This window comes from Salvelinus alpinus, chromosome 9, assembly GCF_045679555.1.
Source record: "Salvelinus alpinus chromosome 9, SLU_Salpinus.1, whole genome shotgun sequence".
In the NCBI taxonomy this organism is placed as follows: Eukaryota; Metazoa; Chordata; class Actinopteri; order Salmoniformes; family Salmonidae; genus Salvelinus; species Salvelinus alpinus.
In genome coordinates, this window is record NC_092094.1 from 58,513,875 (window position 1) to 58,530,651 (window position 16,777).

At 44.4% G+C, this 16,777-nt stretch overlaps 1 protein-coding gene across 1 annotated transcript in view; it reads right to left on the minus strand.

Annotated features, from left to right (window-relative positions):
- Nucleotides 1-505: 505 nt before the first annotated feature.
- Nucleotides 506-16,777, minus strand: part of LOC139530967 (membrane-associated guanylate kinase, WW and PDZ domain-containing protein 2-like) — a 348,222-nt gene continuing 331,950 nt past the window's right edge. The window contains exons 20-23 of the mRNA XM_071327763.1: nucleotides 10,419-10,562; nucleotides 10,016-10,154; nucleotides 5,102-5,190; nucleotides 506-4,205 (exon numbers count right to left, since the gene is read on the minus strand). Of these exons, the coding sequence (XP_071183864.1) occupies nucleotides 4,149-4,205; nucleotides 5,102-5,190; nucleotides 10,016-10,154; nucleotides 10,419-10,562 (429 nt within the window). The 3' untranslated portion in view covers nucleotides 506-4,148. The remainder of the gene's footprint in view (nucleotides 4,206-5,101; nucleotides 5,191-10,015; nucleotides 10,155-10,418; nucleotides 10,563-16,777) is intronic.

Below are 16,777 nucleotides of genomic sequence, written 5' to 3' on the forward strand. Positions count from 1 at the left end.
ATTTATTGTATTTTTGTATATATAGTATATATATAATATTTAAAAAAATACACTCTGTTGTCTTGTAACACTTTGTTTTATTGTTGTCTAATATCTTTTCATTTTTGTTTTGAATGTTTTTAATTGGAAAATGCAAAAATAAAATATATTTAAAAAAAAATAAACGACCAACAGCCATTCATTCAGCTTAGACCACCATCTTGCAGACAGGAAGAGAAAGCGCAATGCTACTAAAATTCATCTGAAGTAAATTTCTACAATGTTATGGTAAAATTTAAACCAAAGTAAATGGTACAATATGCAATATAATTGGGGCTTTCTTCAAGTCTTCTGCACTAGATGGAGCCTTGGAGACATATCCTTCCATAACACAATATGGCCAATCCATTTTAAACAGTCTATGGGCCAATTATTACATGGATAATTTAAGTTGAACACAATTGATACATATTACAATTTTAAGCACATTCAGACATTAAAAACCCACACAGACATCCAAAAGGAGTACTTTACACCATGTCGAGTTTATTTGACAGTATTTCAGAATATCTTTAGGTAAACAAATTTTTTTGCTATTTTTTTCCAAAATGTTATATCAGTACTGCCACATTTTCATAAAAATAGTTGTTCACTTCGGTCTTTGAAACTACAGTATCAATGGTTCAGTAAACCAGATTTTGTAAGAATACAGCTATACAGGGTGGATTATACATGGTTCAGACTACACAGGTATACTGAGCTTAATGGTAGATGCATGAACATGTCATCCTTCAGATTTATCATTAGTCAACTTTTTTTTTCTGTATACAAAATCACTCACAACAGGCAGGCAGGGGACAGCCTCAAGTGATACACAGAAGGCTGAGTGATATCGTCCACGTTCCTAGCTGACTACATTGGAGACACATGCCAGATCTCACAATGACTGGTGAGGTGTTTAACATATCACCTAACCACATACATAAAGCAGTCTGATGCCCGACTGCACAGTCTATAATGTGGCACACAACCATTGGTGGATGCAATGCATTGGGTGGCCTGGAACACGACCAGTTTCAGTAAAAAAAATAATTACCATAGAAATGACATGTTTATCATCTGGACTGGAACACTGCACTCAGTCTAGTGAATCTGCATTGAGAGAAATACGGTATGAGTCCTAATGTTTGGTGCAAACATGGAGTGCTCTATATGTCTACGGCTAGCCTCTCCTCAGGCTATACATCATCCCCATAGGAAAGCCCAAAGTCCTCTTTACTCAAACAATTTATTTAGGCACCCATGAGATAGTAGGCTATAGAAGTCAGACTTTTCATAATTATTTTGTGGCACTGTAAATTTGGGATGTTTCAAAATGTATTCTGGCCCTGTTAGCCAAACAGAGTCAGTTGGCTTACACCTTCGCACTAGCCACTTACTGTATGACGTGCTGTCTGATATGTGTACTGTACAGTATACTGTAATCTCTCAAACCAGTTTTGCATTCTGCTCCCTCATGCAAAACCCCGCGCTAGCGATCGCCAGGTTAACAGCTCTGCTCTACTTTCAGTAAGGCACTCTGCCCCACCTCATATCCCATGTTTCCTTCTGCTCCTCAATGACTCATATGCCTCCCCTCCCACAGTGGTGTGGTTCGTGTAGCACAGTAAAAGGCATAAAAATGGGAAATATAGAATGGGCAGCTAAAGTTCTCTGTTTCACGTGTGCTGATACATAGCCCATCTAAACATGACCATAGAAATAGAATCTAGATTGTTTATTTCTATGAACATGACTGATTGCATGACTTATTGATAAACGTTGTGTATTATGACTCACAGAGTTCCTAAACAATGGATTTAAACACATTCAAAGCTCCATTTGACTCAGTAATGGACGTTTTTTAGTTCCATTCGACAAAACTAAATTACGCAAATACACAACTGTTAGCTACAGGTAACTGCGAAATAATGAAAACACTTGAGTAAATGAGGGATACAAAGTATATAGAAAGCAGGTGCTTCCACACATGTGTGGTTCCTGAGTTAATTAAGCAGTTAACATCCCATTATGCTAATTGTCATGTATAAAAATGTTGGGCAGAACAGTATTTTGGCCATTTGGCCCATCATCAGGGCACGAGTGGTCACTGAATGGTTTGATGAGCATGATAATGATGTAAACCATATGTCATGGCCGTGTTAGTCACCAGATGTCAACCCAATTGAACACGTGTGGGAGATTCCAGAGCGATGCCCGAGACAGCGTTTTCCACCAACATCAACAAAACACCAAATTATGGAATTTCTGGTAGAATCTATGCCAATGTGCATTGAAACTGTTCTGGCTCGTCGTGGCCCAATGCCCTATTAAGACACGTTATGTTGGTGTTTCCTTTATTTAGGCAGTTACCTATACCCAGTGAGGATGCCCGCTCTACATTCTACTTCTAGAAGAATTTTGAGTCCTTGTTTGATGATGGTGGTTCATGCACAAGAAGACTGAGGGCCGATTCCTCTGCCCAGGCATTGCTGACATCGGACAGATTTTACAATGCCTGGATTGGTATTTTACGTATCAGCTAACTGCATCAGATGCTACAGCAATCTGTCAGTCAATGACACAGTCAATGACGTGGCACGCAACCATTGGTTGATGCACGTAACGTTTGAACAGGGGTATGTGACCTGCATCACTCTAGTCCCTTGTTCCCTTGTCAGCTGACTCCACACAGAGTCTTTAATATATAGTATATAATAAAAGGCCATGGAAATATGAATCTTAAAATATGGTCCCGATATCTGTTTTTTTATGTTCTTCTAAAATGTAACTACAACAATGCATAAAAAAAACACTAGGCATATTTTTGGGAGATGACCAAATGTACATATTTTTCACATTTGTGCATTTACAGTATGTACGATATATCAATAGGCATGTATGATGTCTCGTCGACAGAGCTCTGTCCAAAAAGGTTCACCTTTCAGAAGGATTTAAAATTAACATCCCTCCCTCCGTCTCCCTCAGTTCTATAATCCCATCATTCTCTCCATTGCACAGAAAGTTAAACGATAGGCAAACAACCTCAATATTCCAATCTCTCTTTAGATAAGTGTCATCCCATCAGTGGTTGAAACTGACCATCCATTTTAGGTGTGATGGGGTTGACTGGTGAAACTAGGAACATGTCGATAGCTCACCTTGGCCCAGACCCAAAGAGCCTAGTGGGATAGCAATGGGATTTGTATCATCAGGTTTCAAAATGGCTACCTGGACTAAAGTGTTGAGTTGAGCGAGTCCTCTTTTTGTTTACACACATCAGCTGTAATATGTCCTTTGGTTTTGAAGGTGATGGGTATAATCATCTTGAAAGAGGGAACAACAAGAAAAAACTACTTTTTGATTCCAAAGAGAGAGAGAGAGAGAGAGAGAGAGAGAGAGAATAAAGCATCAGATGTCCTCTGGCATCTGATGGTGTGAGTGGTAAGTTGGACTTGGGAGCCTATGTACAGCCAGCCGGTCCAACCCAGTCAGAATCCAGTCTGATCCAATGTAAACCAGTCTGATCCGGATCCGTTTTCCCTGCTGACAGTGTATTTCCAGGACCTCAGGGTGCCGGGCAGTCTGTCACCCCCAGGTGGGTTCCAGGGCCCTAGGAGGGCGGCTGCACTCCTGCCTGCAGGGCCATTCATGGTTTGAGGGGGGGCGGCAGAGCCCCTTCCTCATCCCTTGGCTGGAGACCTCTCAGCTCAAACCCCTCATGTAGGTTCACGTGTCCCTCCCCACAGACTCAACTGCCTCCGTTCAGACTCACACTCAGGTAGGAAGAGTCCCAGGGCCATGCGGCTGCATTTGGATCCTGCGTGGGTGTGTGCTGCTGCTCTCTCTCCTCTCCGCAGACCTCCATCTAGCTTTGGGGGGCCGCGGCGGAGGTTGGGGATCTCGGGTCCTCCCCTCCAACTCCTCAGGCCACTGCAGGGTTCTTTGCCCACGGACGGTGCCCCTGGGCTGGGTGCACCTGCAACCTGTAGCCCCTTTCGTGGCGCTGGGGTCTGGAGAATGGGCTGCCATACGCGGTGTGGCCTCTAGAAGGAGCTGGTGGGGGGAGTTTGGGGTGAAGGCTGGATGGGATGAGAAAGATGAGGTGGACTGCTGCTGGTGGTCAAGGGTCACTTCCTGCAGGGCAGAGAGGGCTGGAGGAATGGCATCCCAGGGGGAGGCACTGTCTACTGAAAGAGGATGAGACTCACACTACAGGTTGATACGCAGTGACAAGCACACACACATGCAGGCAAGTACACACACACACACACACACACACACACACACACACACACACACACACACACACACACACACACACACACACACACACACACACACACACACACACACACACACACACACACACACACACACACACACACACACACACACACACACACACACACACACACACACACGCCTACAAAGTAGATCGTTTTGCCTATGAATAGATAATGATAAAGATAGGATATGTATCTGTATCCACACCCAGATCTCTGTTCACACACAAAGAGCTACAATATCATCACCAGGACAGTCAGGACTATATAGATATAGATCATTATGTAGGGGATAGCGTCCCAAATGGCACCCTATCGCCTACATAATGCACTACTTTTTTACCAGAGCCCTATGGGGGAATACGGGTGCCATTTGGGATACACACTGTGGGTGACGAGTAACTTTCTGTGAGTCAAGAGGTGTGTGTGCATATGTGAGGACAGCCCTGGCAAACACAGAGCAGTTTCACTCCACTGAGAGTGCACTTCACTGCACACTCAACCATGGTGGTGGTCCTCTTCAGACCTGATTGTTTTTTCTACTGAGACCACCAGAACCAAGCACAAGCCTGATTGTCTCAACAGAAAAATACATATATTACCATACACACTGATACACAGACACATGCAGTGACAGACAGACATACACACGTGCATACACACACATGTAGGATAAACTCACACACGTCAGCTTGCACACACATAGGATACATGCCCGCACACACACACTTGCACAAACTCACACATGTTTAAATTAGAGTCAGAATGGAGAGAAAGACATGCAGCTTTTCACGAACCGTGTCTTTAGAGTGGCCCATTAGGAAGAAATAGGGGGAACTTAGTGTGTCACTTTTCATGCACATGGAGAGGTTGGAAGGTACCATTCCTAAAGGAAGGGGAGCAAAAGCCTATACCAATCATTAGAGTTAAAGCAGGGGTTAAAAATAGACCCTTTCACAACTGTTAGCTCACAAAGTATAGTTTGATACGCAGAAAGCATCGGCAGAAGACTGGGCATGGGTTATACTTGAGAGAAATACAGAGGACAGAAGAATATTGACAAAATAGCACACATAAAGTAGATGCTGTTTGAATGTCGGGTTATGGAAGCAGATTGAATTAGCTAAAGCTTTTGTTGTATCAGTTAATATGTATTTCCGGTTCCACAGAGCAGCAGCAGTAAGAGCAGGTAGTTATGAAAAATGTGAGGTATTATCTGCTGTTTTTAGCAAACATCATAGTTAGGGCTGTGGCGGTCATACAATTTTGTCAGCCGGTAACTGTCATGCAAATAACTGCCGGTCTCACAGTAATTGACCACTAATTAACATAAACACTTTTAGCATCTCCGGGCTTCCACGCATAACCTACAAGCCACTGATGAAGACCTTTTGGAAAATCTACATTTTAAAAAGTCTCATAAATCCATTTAATATAGCCTACACCATCACAATAAATTATATATTTTAGGCAGGTCTAAAGAAACATGATATGAAGAAGAGCTTCTGGTCAGCGGGGTGGTGGCACCGGGATCCTCATCTCTCCCAAGTGGTCATTCTCTCTTTCTCCCCTTACCCATCTGTCTATCGCCTCCTTTGAATTCCATGCTGTCACAGTTACCAGCCCTTTCAAGCTTAACATCCTTATCATTTATCGCCCTCCAGGTTCCCTTGGAGAGTTCATCAATGAGCTTGATGCCTTGATAAGCTCCTTTCCTGAGGACGGCTCACCTCTCACAGTTCTGGGTGACTTTAACCTCCCCATGTCTACCTTTGACTCATTCCTCTCTGCCTCCTTCTTTCCACTCCTCTCCTCTTTTGACCTCACCCTCTCACCTTCCCCCCCTACTCACAAGGCAGGCAATACGCTTGACCTCATCTTTACTAGATGCTGTTCTTCCACTAACCTCATTGCAACTCCCCTCCAAGTCTCCGACCACTACCTTGTATCCTTTTCCCTCTCGCTCTCATCCAACACTTCCCACACTGCCCCTACTCGGATGGTATCGCGCCGTCCCAACCTTCGCTCTCTCTCCCCCGCTACTCTCTCCTCTTCCATCCTATCATCTCTTCCCTCTGCCCAAACCTTCTCCAACCTATCTCCTGATTCTGCCTCCTCAACCCTCCTCTCCTCCCTTTCTGCATCCTTTGACTCTCTATGTCCCCTATCCTCCAGGCCGGCTCGGTCCTCCCCTCCCGCTCCGTGGCTCGACGACTCATTGCGAGCTCACAGAACAGGGCTCCGGGCAGCCGAGCGGAAATGGAGGAAAACTCGCCTCCCTGCGGACCTGGCATCCTTTCACTCCCTCCTCTCTACATTTTCCTCTTCTGTCTCAGCTGCTAAAGCCACTTTCTACCACTCTAAATTCCAAGCATCTGCCTCTAACCCTAGGAAGCTCTTTGCCACCTTCTCCTCCCTCCTGAATCCTCCTCCCCCTCCCCCCCCTCCTCCCTCTCTGCAGACGACTTCGTCAACCATTTTGAAAAGAAGGTCGACGACATCCGATCCTCGTTTGCTAAGTCAAACGACACCGCTGGTTCTGCTCACACTGCCCTACCCTGTGCTTTGACCTCTTTCTCCCCTCTCTCTCCAGATGAAATCTCGCGTCTTGTGACGGCCGGCCGCCCAACAACCTGCCCGCTTGACCCTATCCCCTCCTCTCTTCTCCAGACCATTTCCGGAGACCTTCTCCCTTACCTCACCTCGCTCATCAACTCATCCTTGACCGCTGGCTACGTCCCTTCCGTCTTCAAGAGAGCGAGAGTTGCACCCCTTCTGAAAAAACCTACACTCGATCCCTCCGATGTCAACAACTACAGACCAGTATCCCTTCTTTCTTTTCTCTCCAAAACTCTTGAACGTGCCGTCCTTGGCCAGCTCTCCTGCTATCTCTCTCAGAATGACCTTCTTGATCCAAATCAGTCAGGTTTCAAGACTAGTCACTCAACTGAGACTGCTCTTCTCTGTATCACGGAGGCGCTCCGCACTGCTAAAGCTAACTCTCTCTCCTCTGCTCTCATCCTTCTAGACCTATCGGCTGCCTTCGATACTGTGAACCATCAGATCCTCCTCTCCACCCTCTCCGAGTTGGGCATCTCCGGCGCGGCCCACGCTTGGATTGCGTCCTACCTGACAGGTCGCTCCTACCAGGTGGCGTGGCGAGAATCTGTCTCCTCACCACGCGCTCTCACCACTGGTGTCCCCCAGGGCTCTGTTCTAGGCCCTCTCCTATTCTCGCTATACACCAAGTCACTTGGCTCTGTCATAACCTCACATGGTCTCTCCTATCACTGCTATGCAGACGACACACAATTAATCTTCTCCTTTCCCCCTTCTGATGACCAGGTGGCGAATCGCATCTCTGCATGTCTGGCAGACATATCAGTGTGGATGACGGATCACCACCTCAAGCTGAACCTCGGCAAGACGGAGCTGCTCTTCCTCCCGGGGAAGGACTGCCCGTTCCATGATCTCGCCATCACGGTTGACAACTCCATTGTGTCCTCCTCCCAGAGCGCTAAGAACCTTGGCGTGATCCTGGACAACACCCTGTCGTTCTCAACTAACATCAAGGCGGTGGCCCGTTCCTGTAGGTTCATGCTCTACAACATCCGCAGAGTACGACCCTGCCTCACACAGGAAGCGGCGCAGGTCCTAATCCAGGCACTTGTCATCTCCCGTCTGGATTACTGCAACTCGCTGTTGGCTGGGCTCCCTGCCTGTGCCATCAAACCCCTACAACTCATCCAGAACGCCGCAGCCCGTCTGGTGTTCAACCTTCCCAAGTTCTCTCACGTCACCCCGCTCCTCCGCTCTCTCCACTGGCTTCCAGTTGAAGCTCGCATCCGCTACAAGACCATGGTGCTTGCCTACGGAGCTGTGAGGGGAACGGCACCTCAGTACCTTCAGGCTCTGATCAGGCCCTACACCCAAACAAGGGCTCTGCGTTCATCCACCTCTGGCCTGCTCGCCTCCCTACCACTGAGGAAGTACAGTTCCCGCTCAGCCCAGTCAAAACTGTTCGCTGCTCTGGCACCCCAATGGTGGAACAAACTCCCTCACGACGCCAGGACAGCGGAGTCAATCACCACCTTCCGGAGACACCTGAAACCCCACCTCTTCAAGGAATACCTAGGATAAAGCAATCCTTCTGCCCCCCCCCCCCCCCCCCCTTAAAAGATTTAGATGCACTATTGTAAAGTGGCTGTTCCACTGGATGTCATTAGGTGAATGCACCAATTTGTAAGTCGCTCTGGATAAGAGCGTCTGCTAAATGACTTAAATGTAATGTAAATGTAAGAAAATGTAGCCTATTTCAGAAGAACAGACTAGCATATTCTGAGTTGTCCTTATGTTAGGCCCTGATCTGACAATGCCATATAGCTGTGGGCTTCAGGGCCTAACATTCAGCAGATAAGATTTGCTTATAATTCCCGTAGCATTATTTATATTATTTTATAGAATACAACTGAAAATAGCTGAATAAAATAGAAAGGATATTTTTCTTAAATGATTTCCAATGCAGTGCGCTATTCTGTGTTGACAAAGTGATCATTTGAAACAGTTTCTCCTATATGCTTAATTCAGAGTTATTTATGCAACTGTATGGTGCGACTCTAATGGTGATTTGAAAAAAGACGCATGAAAGGCCTAGTTGTGAATGAAAGACTAATGAAGTGTGTATGCTCTGCTCTGTTTCTTGCGCAGGCTGCACACTTCATCAGTCTATCATTCACAATTTGACAAGCACTTGATAATATTCTCACCCATCAGACTTCTCTCAATTTAATATTGTCTTTACATATACTAAATAATATGTGTGAAATTAGTTTTGATATAGAATGGGCCATTTTCATGCACCTGTTAAAGACCTCATCTATATGCACTTAAATAGCGAATGGAGGACGCTTTTCTCACGGTTCACTTTCATGCCAGCCAGGTAGGCTACTCCGGTTGTAAAGTGAAGCAATGTGCTTAAAATTAGGAAAGTTGAGAAATAAACATAGAAGGGCTAGCCTATACAAAGCTTATGGGATCCTTCTCTTTGAAATAGAGGCCACCAAAACAGTTTGCTCATGCATTTGCATAGCATAGCCTATTAAAATGTTGCGTAACATGGGCTTAAAGGAACACTTATTTCATTCTATGCATCAACCAGCTATGAGGAGCTGGCTCTCCCTGCGCAAGAACTCATCCTATTCTACTCAAACTCTGAATGCAGTGCTCTCATGAAGTGTTTGATTTGATTTTTCGATGGCATTTGTATTGAGGGACAATAGAGCGCTGAGTTCCAGGCCATTAGCGACTGACTGTTAACACATTTGATAGGCTATTAATGACCATCAGCTGCATCAGAGCACAGTTTTGGAGAAGTCTTGTTACTGTGACTCAACATTCAAGTCAAATTCAACTGGTGTCATGACTCGTGACTGTGCCGGTTACCGTAACAGCCCTAATCATGGTTGTAACATTTGCAGTGGTATGCGTTAGTGTGTGAGTGAATGTGAGTGTGAGTGAGAGAGAGAGAGAGAGAGAAACTGAACAAGAATTAAATCAAATAACGAGCGCAAGAAAGAGACAGTCACCCAGAAACAAAAAGATAGTCTGAGAGAGAAAAATGTAATTAAAGAGAGAGATAAATTGATAGAACAAGAGAAGGAAAGAGCGAGAAAGAGAAATAAATATGGGAGGTGTGTTTGGTGGATACCCACCATACTCAGGCACCTGTCCTGTGCCTCTCTTCAGCAGCAGTCTCACCCGCCTCCCCCCTGCCTTGATCAGCTCGATGGCCCGGGCGTGAGTCATGTCTCGGGTACTGTCCCCGTTTATCTCAATGATTTGATCCCCCACCTGAGAGAGAGAGCGAGAGATAGAGGGGAGAAGCAGTGAGAGAGATTGAGAGAGACAGAGAGAGAGAGAGGGGGAGAGAGGGGGAGAGAGAGAAATAGAGAGAGGGAGAGTTAGAGAGGAGAGACAAAGCGATTAAAAAGTGAAAGTAAGGATGGGACAGGATGAGCATTGAGATAGGTCATACTGTATGAAGTACTGCATCACTATTGAAATGGAAAATAATGTGGCTGCATTGCAGACAGGAAAAGAAGTGATGTCACTTACCCTCATTCTGCCATTGCGGATGGCCGGCCCATCCTCGGCGAGCCGCAGCACAAACAGATCCATCTTGTACTCCCGCCCCCCACGGATACTGAAGCCAAAACCCTTCACACTCTTCTCCAGTTCTACCGTGAAGTAGTCAAAGTCCTGTGCACAACACACAACCAAGAACCAACATTCATTAACTTTTTAGGGATAGGGGGCAGCATTTTCACTTTGGATGAATTGCGTGCCCAAATTGAACTACCTCCTACTCTGTCCCAGATGCTAATATATGCATTATTACTATTGGATAGAAAACACTCTGAAGTTTCTAAAACTGTTTGAATTATGTCTGTGAGTATAACAGAACTCATATGGCAGGCAAACTTCCAAACAGGAAGTGGAAATTCTGAGGCTGGTGTTTTTTCTACTCATCGCCTATTCAAATCCCAGGAAGATATGGATTTGTTTGCACTTCCTACGCCTTCCACTAGATGTCAACAGTCGGTAGAATGTTGAATGAAGTTTATACTGTGATGTGGGACCGGATGGGAGGTGTTTCAGTCAGTGGTCTGGCAGATTGCCAGTTCCTGGTCGCATTCCTAATGATATTGCCTTGCGTTCCATAACTTTTACAGACACGAAGGAATGCTCCGGTTGGAACGTTAATGGATATATATGATCACAACATCCTGAAGATTGATTATCTACTTAGTTTGACAAGTGTATTCGACCTGTGATATAACTTTTTGAAGTTTCCGTCCGACGTTATGCGTGACTTGCACGAGCGTTTGGATATGTGTACTAAACGCGCTAGCAAAAGTAGCTATTTGGACATAAATAATTGACATTATCGAACAAAACAACAATTTATTGTCGAACTAGGATTCCTGGGAATGCATTCTGATGAAGAAAATCAAAGGTAAGGGAATATTTATGATGTAATTTCTGTTGACTCCAACATGGCGGAGAAATGTTATTTATATTTGAGCGCCGTCTCAGATTATTGCATGGTGTGCTTTTTCCGTAAAGTGTTTTTGAAATCTGACACAGTGGTTGCATTAACCTGTTTGGGCTGCAGGGGCAGTATTGAGTAGCCTGGATAAAAGGTGCCCATTTCAAACGGCCTCGTACTCAATTCTTGCTCGTACAATATGCATATTATCATTACTATTTGATAGAAAACACTCTCTAGTTTCTAAAACCATCTGAATTATATCTGTGAGTAAAACAGAACTCATTTTGCAGCAAACTTCCTGACAGGAAGTGGAAAATCTGAAATCGATGCTCTGTTCTAGGGCCTGCCTATAAATGTGCTTGATATTTATTAGTATACATGCACTTCATACGCCTTCCACTAGATGTCAAGAGGCAGTGAGAGAAGAAATGGAGTGTATAACATGATCTGATGTCGAATAAAAGCTCTTGGCATGACGTGACCCCAATTTCCTGTTTTCTGGAACGCGCGAGAAGGGACCTGGTATTGCCTTCTGTAAAGCTGTCGTTATAGACGTCTAATATCTCCGGCTTTGATTTTATTTGATAAATGTGACAATATCATCGTAAAGTATGTTTTTTCCATATAGTTTTATTAGATTATTGAAATTTTTTCGGGACGTTAGGCATGTTGCTTTGTCTGCGTTTGTTCACGAAGGAGAGCTTCGCGCCACTTTGCTAGCTTTCCGTGCTAATTGACTGGAGAAGAGGACAATCTAAAACCAAACAACGATTGTTCCCGACAAAGGACCCCTTGTACAACATTCTGATGGAAGATCATCAAAAGTAGGACCCATTTTATGATGCTATTTCATATATCTGTCGAACATGTTGTACTAGTAGTTTGCGCCCAGATTTTGGGCACTCTCTCGCTATAACTAAGCTGGATGTCGTAATGAAGTTATTTTTTAGAATTCTAACACGGCGATTGCATTAAGAACTAGTGTATCTATCATTTCCTATACAACATGTATTTTTTAGTAACGTTTATGAATAGTTATTTGGTCAGAATAGTTGAGTGTCATAAAAATATCCGCACATTCTGGGAAAAAGATGCTACGTTAGCACAATGTATAACCACTGATTTCAGCTCTAAATATGCACATTTTCGAACAAAACATAAGTGTATGTATAACCTGATGTTATAGGACTGTCATCTGATGAAGCTTATCAAGGTTAGTCAAAAATTCTATATCTTTTGCTGGTTTGTTACGATCGCTAACTTTCGCTGCTGGTAAATGGCTTGTGTTTCTGGCTATTGTGGTAAGCTAATATAATGCTATATTGTGTTTTCGCTGTAAAACACTTAATAAATCGGAAATATTGGCTGGAATCACAAGATGCCTATCTTTCATTTGCTGTACACCATGTATTTTTCAGAAATGTTTTATGATGAGTATTTAGGTATTTCATGTTGGTGTTTGTAATTACTCTGGCTGCTTCGGTGCTATTTCTGACGGTAGCTGTGATGGTAGCTGCAATGTAAAACTGATTTATACCTCAAATATGCACATTTTTCGAACAAAACATAGATTTATTGTATAACATGTTATAAGACTGTCATCTGATGAAGTTGTTTCTTGGTTAGTTTGGTTGGTTCTTGGTTAGTTAGGTTGGCTTTGTGCATGCTACCTGTGCTGTGAAAAATGTCTGTCCTTTTTTGTATTTGGTGGTCAGCTAACATAAATATACGTGGTGTTTTCGCTGTAAAACATTTTAAAAATCGGACATGTTGGCTGGATTCACAAGATGTTTATCTTTCATTTGCTGTATTGGACTTGTTAATGTGTGAAAGTTAAATATTTCTAAAAAATATATTTTGAATTTCGCGCCCTGCACTTGAAGTGGCTGTTGTCATATTGTGCCCGGCTTCGGGCTTGCAGCCCAAAGAAGTTAAGAACAAGTGTATCTTTAATTATATGTAAAACATGTATCTTTCATCAAAGTGTATGATGAGTATTTCTGTTATTTGACGTTATTTGACTCTGCAATTTCTCCGGATATTTTGGAGGCAGTCAGACGTCTTTGTCTTTGTCCTGTTCCTTGTATATATATTTTTACATATTTTTCTTCGCATATCTTGGTCACTCCCTGACCTTAGAGATCCTTTTTATGTCTCTATTTTGGTTTGGTCAGGGCGTGAGTTGGGGTGGGCATTCTATGTTTTGTGTTTCTATGATTTTCTATTTCTATGTTTTGGCCGGGTATGGTTCTCAATCAGGGACAGCTCTCTATCGTTGTCTCTGATTGGGAACCATACTTAGGTAGCTCTTTTTTCCACCTGTGTTTGTGGGAAGTTAACTTTGTTTGAGGGCACATTGCCTTAAGCTTCAAGGTTTGTTTTGGTATTGTTTATTGCTTTGTTGGCGACATTTACTATTAAAAGTACGTACGTTGACCACGCTGCACCTTGGTCCTCTCATTTCAACAGCTATGACAATCTTTAAAAAATATTTTCCTAAACATCAACTTCTAAATATTCTCCTGCAACCCACCTCACCCAATGTGGCGTGGATCTGCTTTTAAAAAAAATATTTCTATTTACTTCGGATCTGGAATCCCTCAACTGAAGATAGCCAGCTAACTACCTACCTACCAGCTATCAGTTAGCAAACCATTGCTAGCGGTCATCAGCTAACCTTTAGCTCGGAAAGCTCTCGCCAGTTCGAACAACGTGAATCAAACAAGAGCAAAACGGACCTATTTCTCTCCATATCCTCGGATTCCTACCGCAAACTCTGAACATTTTCATCTGGATCTTCGCAACTAGCTAACCGCAATCCCGGGTGACCACTCCTGGCTAGCGCTTCCATCCCGGAGCAAAAACCAATTAACCTGAACCTAACCCGGCCAGGGCTCCTGTGCTACCACCGAAGCCCACTCCTGGGCTACAATATCCGGACCCCTTCTACTGCCGGTACGGGGCACGGAACCCGGCCGATCCTCTACGACTGGAATACCGACATAATCTGCCCGAGGACTCCAACAGGCCCCTCAGGCGCGACGCCCGCTCAATGCCCATTCTGCTAACCTGCTAACTACCTAGAGCTACCTGGAACCCTACTAATTCCACGACTGGTCTAACGACGTCACCACACGAAGAGGCAAAAAACAGACTTACCCCCATCGCGACGTCCCCCAAAAGCTAACTTGATAGCCACGGTCTGCTAACTGCTAGCTTGCCTGCCCCAGTCTGCTAACTGCAAGCTTGCCTGCCCCGGTTCGCTAACTGCTAGCTTACCTTCCCCGGTCTGCTAACTGCTAGCCCCTGCTAACTGCTTGCTTGCTAACCCGGTCTGCTAACTGCTAGCTTGCCAGCCCCGGTTTGCTAACTGCTAGCTTGTTTATCCCCGGCCTACTGTATTACTGCCCCCAGCTGTGCCCCCAGCTGTGCCCTCGATACCATATGTGAATTGATTGCCCCCCATCTAACTTCTGAGTTCATGCTACTAGGTGACCTAAACTGGGACATGCTTAAAACCTTTTCTCAATAGGGGGGCGCTGTTTTCACTTTGTAAAAAATCGTTCCCAAATTAAACTGCCTCGTACTCAATTCTTGCTCGTACAATATGCATATTATTATTACTATTGGATAGAAAACACTCTCTAGTTTCTAAAACAGTTTGAATTATATCTGTGAGTAAAACAGAACTCATTTTGCAGCAAACTTCCTGTCAGGAACTGAAAAATCTGAAATTGGGGGCTCTGTTCCAGGGCCATCCTATTAATTTGCATGAAATATATGGGTCTACATGCACTGCATACGCCTTCCACTAGATGTCAGTAGACAGTGAGAGGTGGAATGGGGTGTATAGCTTTATCTGATGCCGAATAAGACCTCTTGGAATGACAAGACTAGTCTTTTCACCGTTCAGCTTGGTTCGAGAAGGACCTTCGGATTGCGTTCTGAAAAGCTTTCGTTATAGACGTTAGATATCTCCGGGCTCTGATTTTATTTGATATACAGTGGGGAGAACAAGTATTTGATACACTGCCGATTTTGCAGGTTTTCCTACTTACAAAGCATGTAGAGGTCTGTCATTTTTATCATAGGTACACTTCAACTGTGAGAGACGGAATCTAAAACAAAAATCCAGAAAATCACATTGTATGATTTTTAAATAATTAATTTGCATTTTATTGCATGACATAAGTATTTGATCACCTACCAACCAGTAAGAATTCCGGCTCGCACAGACCTGTTAGTTTTTCTTTAAGAAGCCCTCCTGTTCTCCACTCATTACCTGTATTAACTGCACCTGTTTGAACTCGTTACCTGTATAAAAGACACCTGTCCACACACTCAATCAAACAGATTCCAACCTCTCCACAATAGCCAAGACCAGAGAGCTGTGTAAGGACATCAGGGATAAAATTGTAGACCTGCACAAGGCTAGGATGGGCTACAGGACAATAGGCAAGCAGCTTGGTGAGAAGGAAACAACTGTTGGCGCAATTATTAGAAAATGGAAGAAGTTCAAGATGACGGTCATCACCCTCGGTCTGGGGCTCCATGCAAGATTTCACCTCGTGGGGCATCAATGATCATGAGGAAGGTGAGGGATCAGCCCAGAACTACACGGCAGGACCTGGTCAATGACCTGAAGAGAGCTGGGACCACAGTCTCAAAGAAAACCATTAGTAACACACTACGCCGTCATGGATTAAAATCCTGCAGCGCACGCAAGGTCCCCCTGCTTAAGCCAGTGCATGTCCAGGCCCGTCTGAAGTTTGCCAATGACCATCTGGATGATCCAGAGGAGGAATGGGAGAAGGTCATGTGGTCTGATGAGACAAAAATAGAGCTTTTTGGTCTAACTCCACTCGCCGTGTTTGGAGGAAGAAGAAGTATGAGTACAACCCCAAGAACACCATCCCAACCGTGAAGCATGGAGGTGGAAACATCATTCTTTGGGGATGCTTTTCTGCAAAGGGGACAGGACGACTGCACCGTATTGAGGGGAGGATGGATGGGGCCATGTATCGCGAGATCTTGGCCAACAACCTCCTTCCCTCAGTAAGAGCATTGAAGATGGGTCGTGGCTGGGTCTTCCAGCATGACAACGACACGAAGCACACAGCCATGGCAACTAAGGAGTGGCTCCGTAAGAAGCATCTCAAGGTCCTGGAGTGGCCTAGCCAGTCTCCAGACCTGAACCCAATAGAAAATCTTTGGAGGGAGCTGAAAGTCCGTATTGCCCAGCGACAGCCCCGAAACCTGAAGGATCTGGAGAAGATCTGTAGGGAGGAGTGGGCCAAAATCCCTGCTGCAGTGTGTGCAAACCTAGTCAAGAACTACAGGAAACGTATGATCTCTGTAATTGCAAACAAAGGTTTCTGTACCAAATATTAAGTTCTGCTTTTCTGATGTATCAAATACTTAT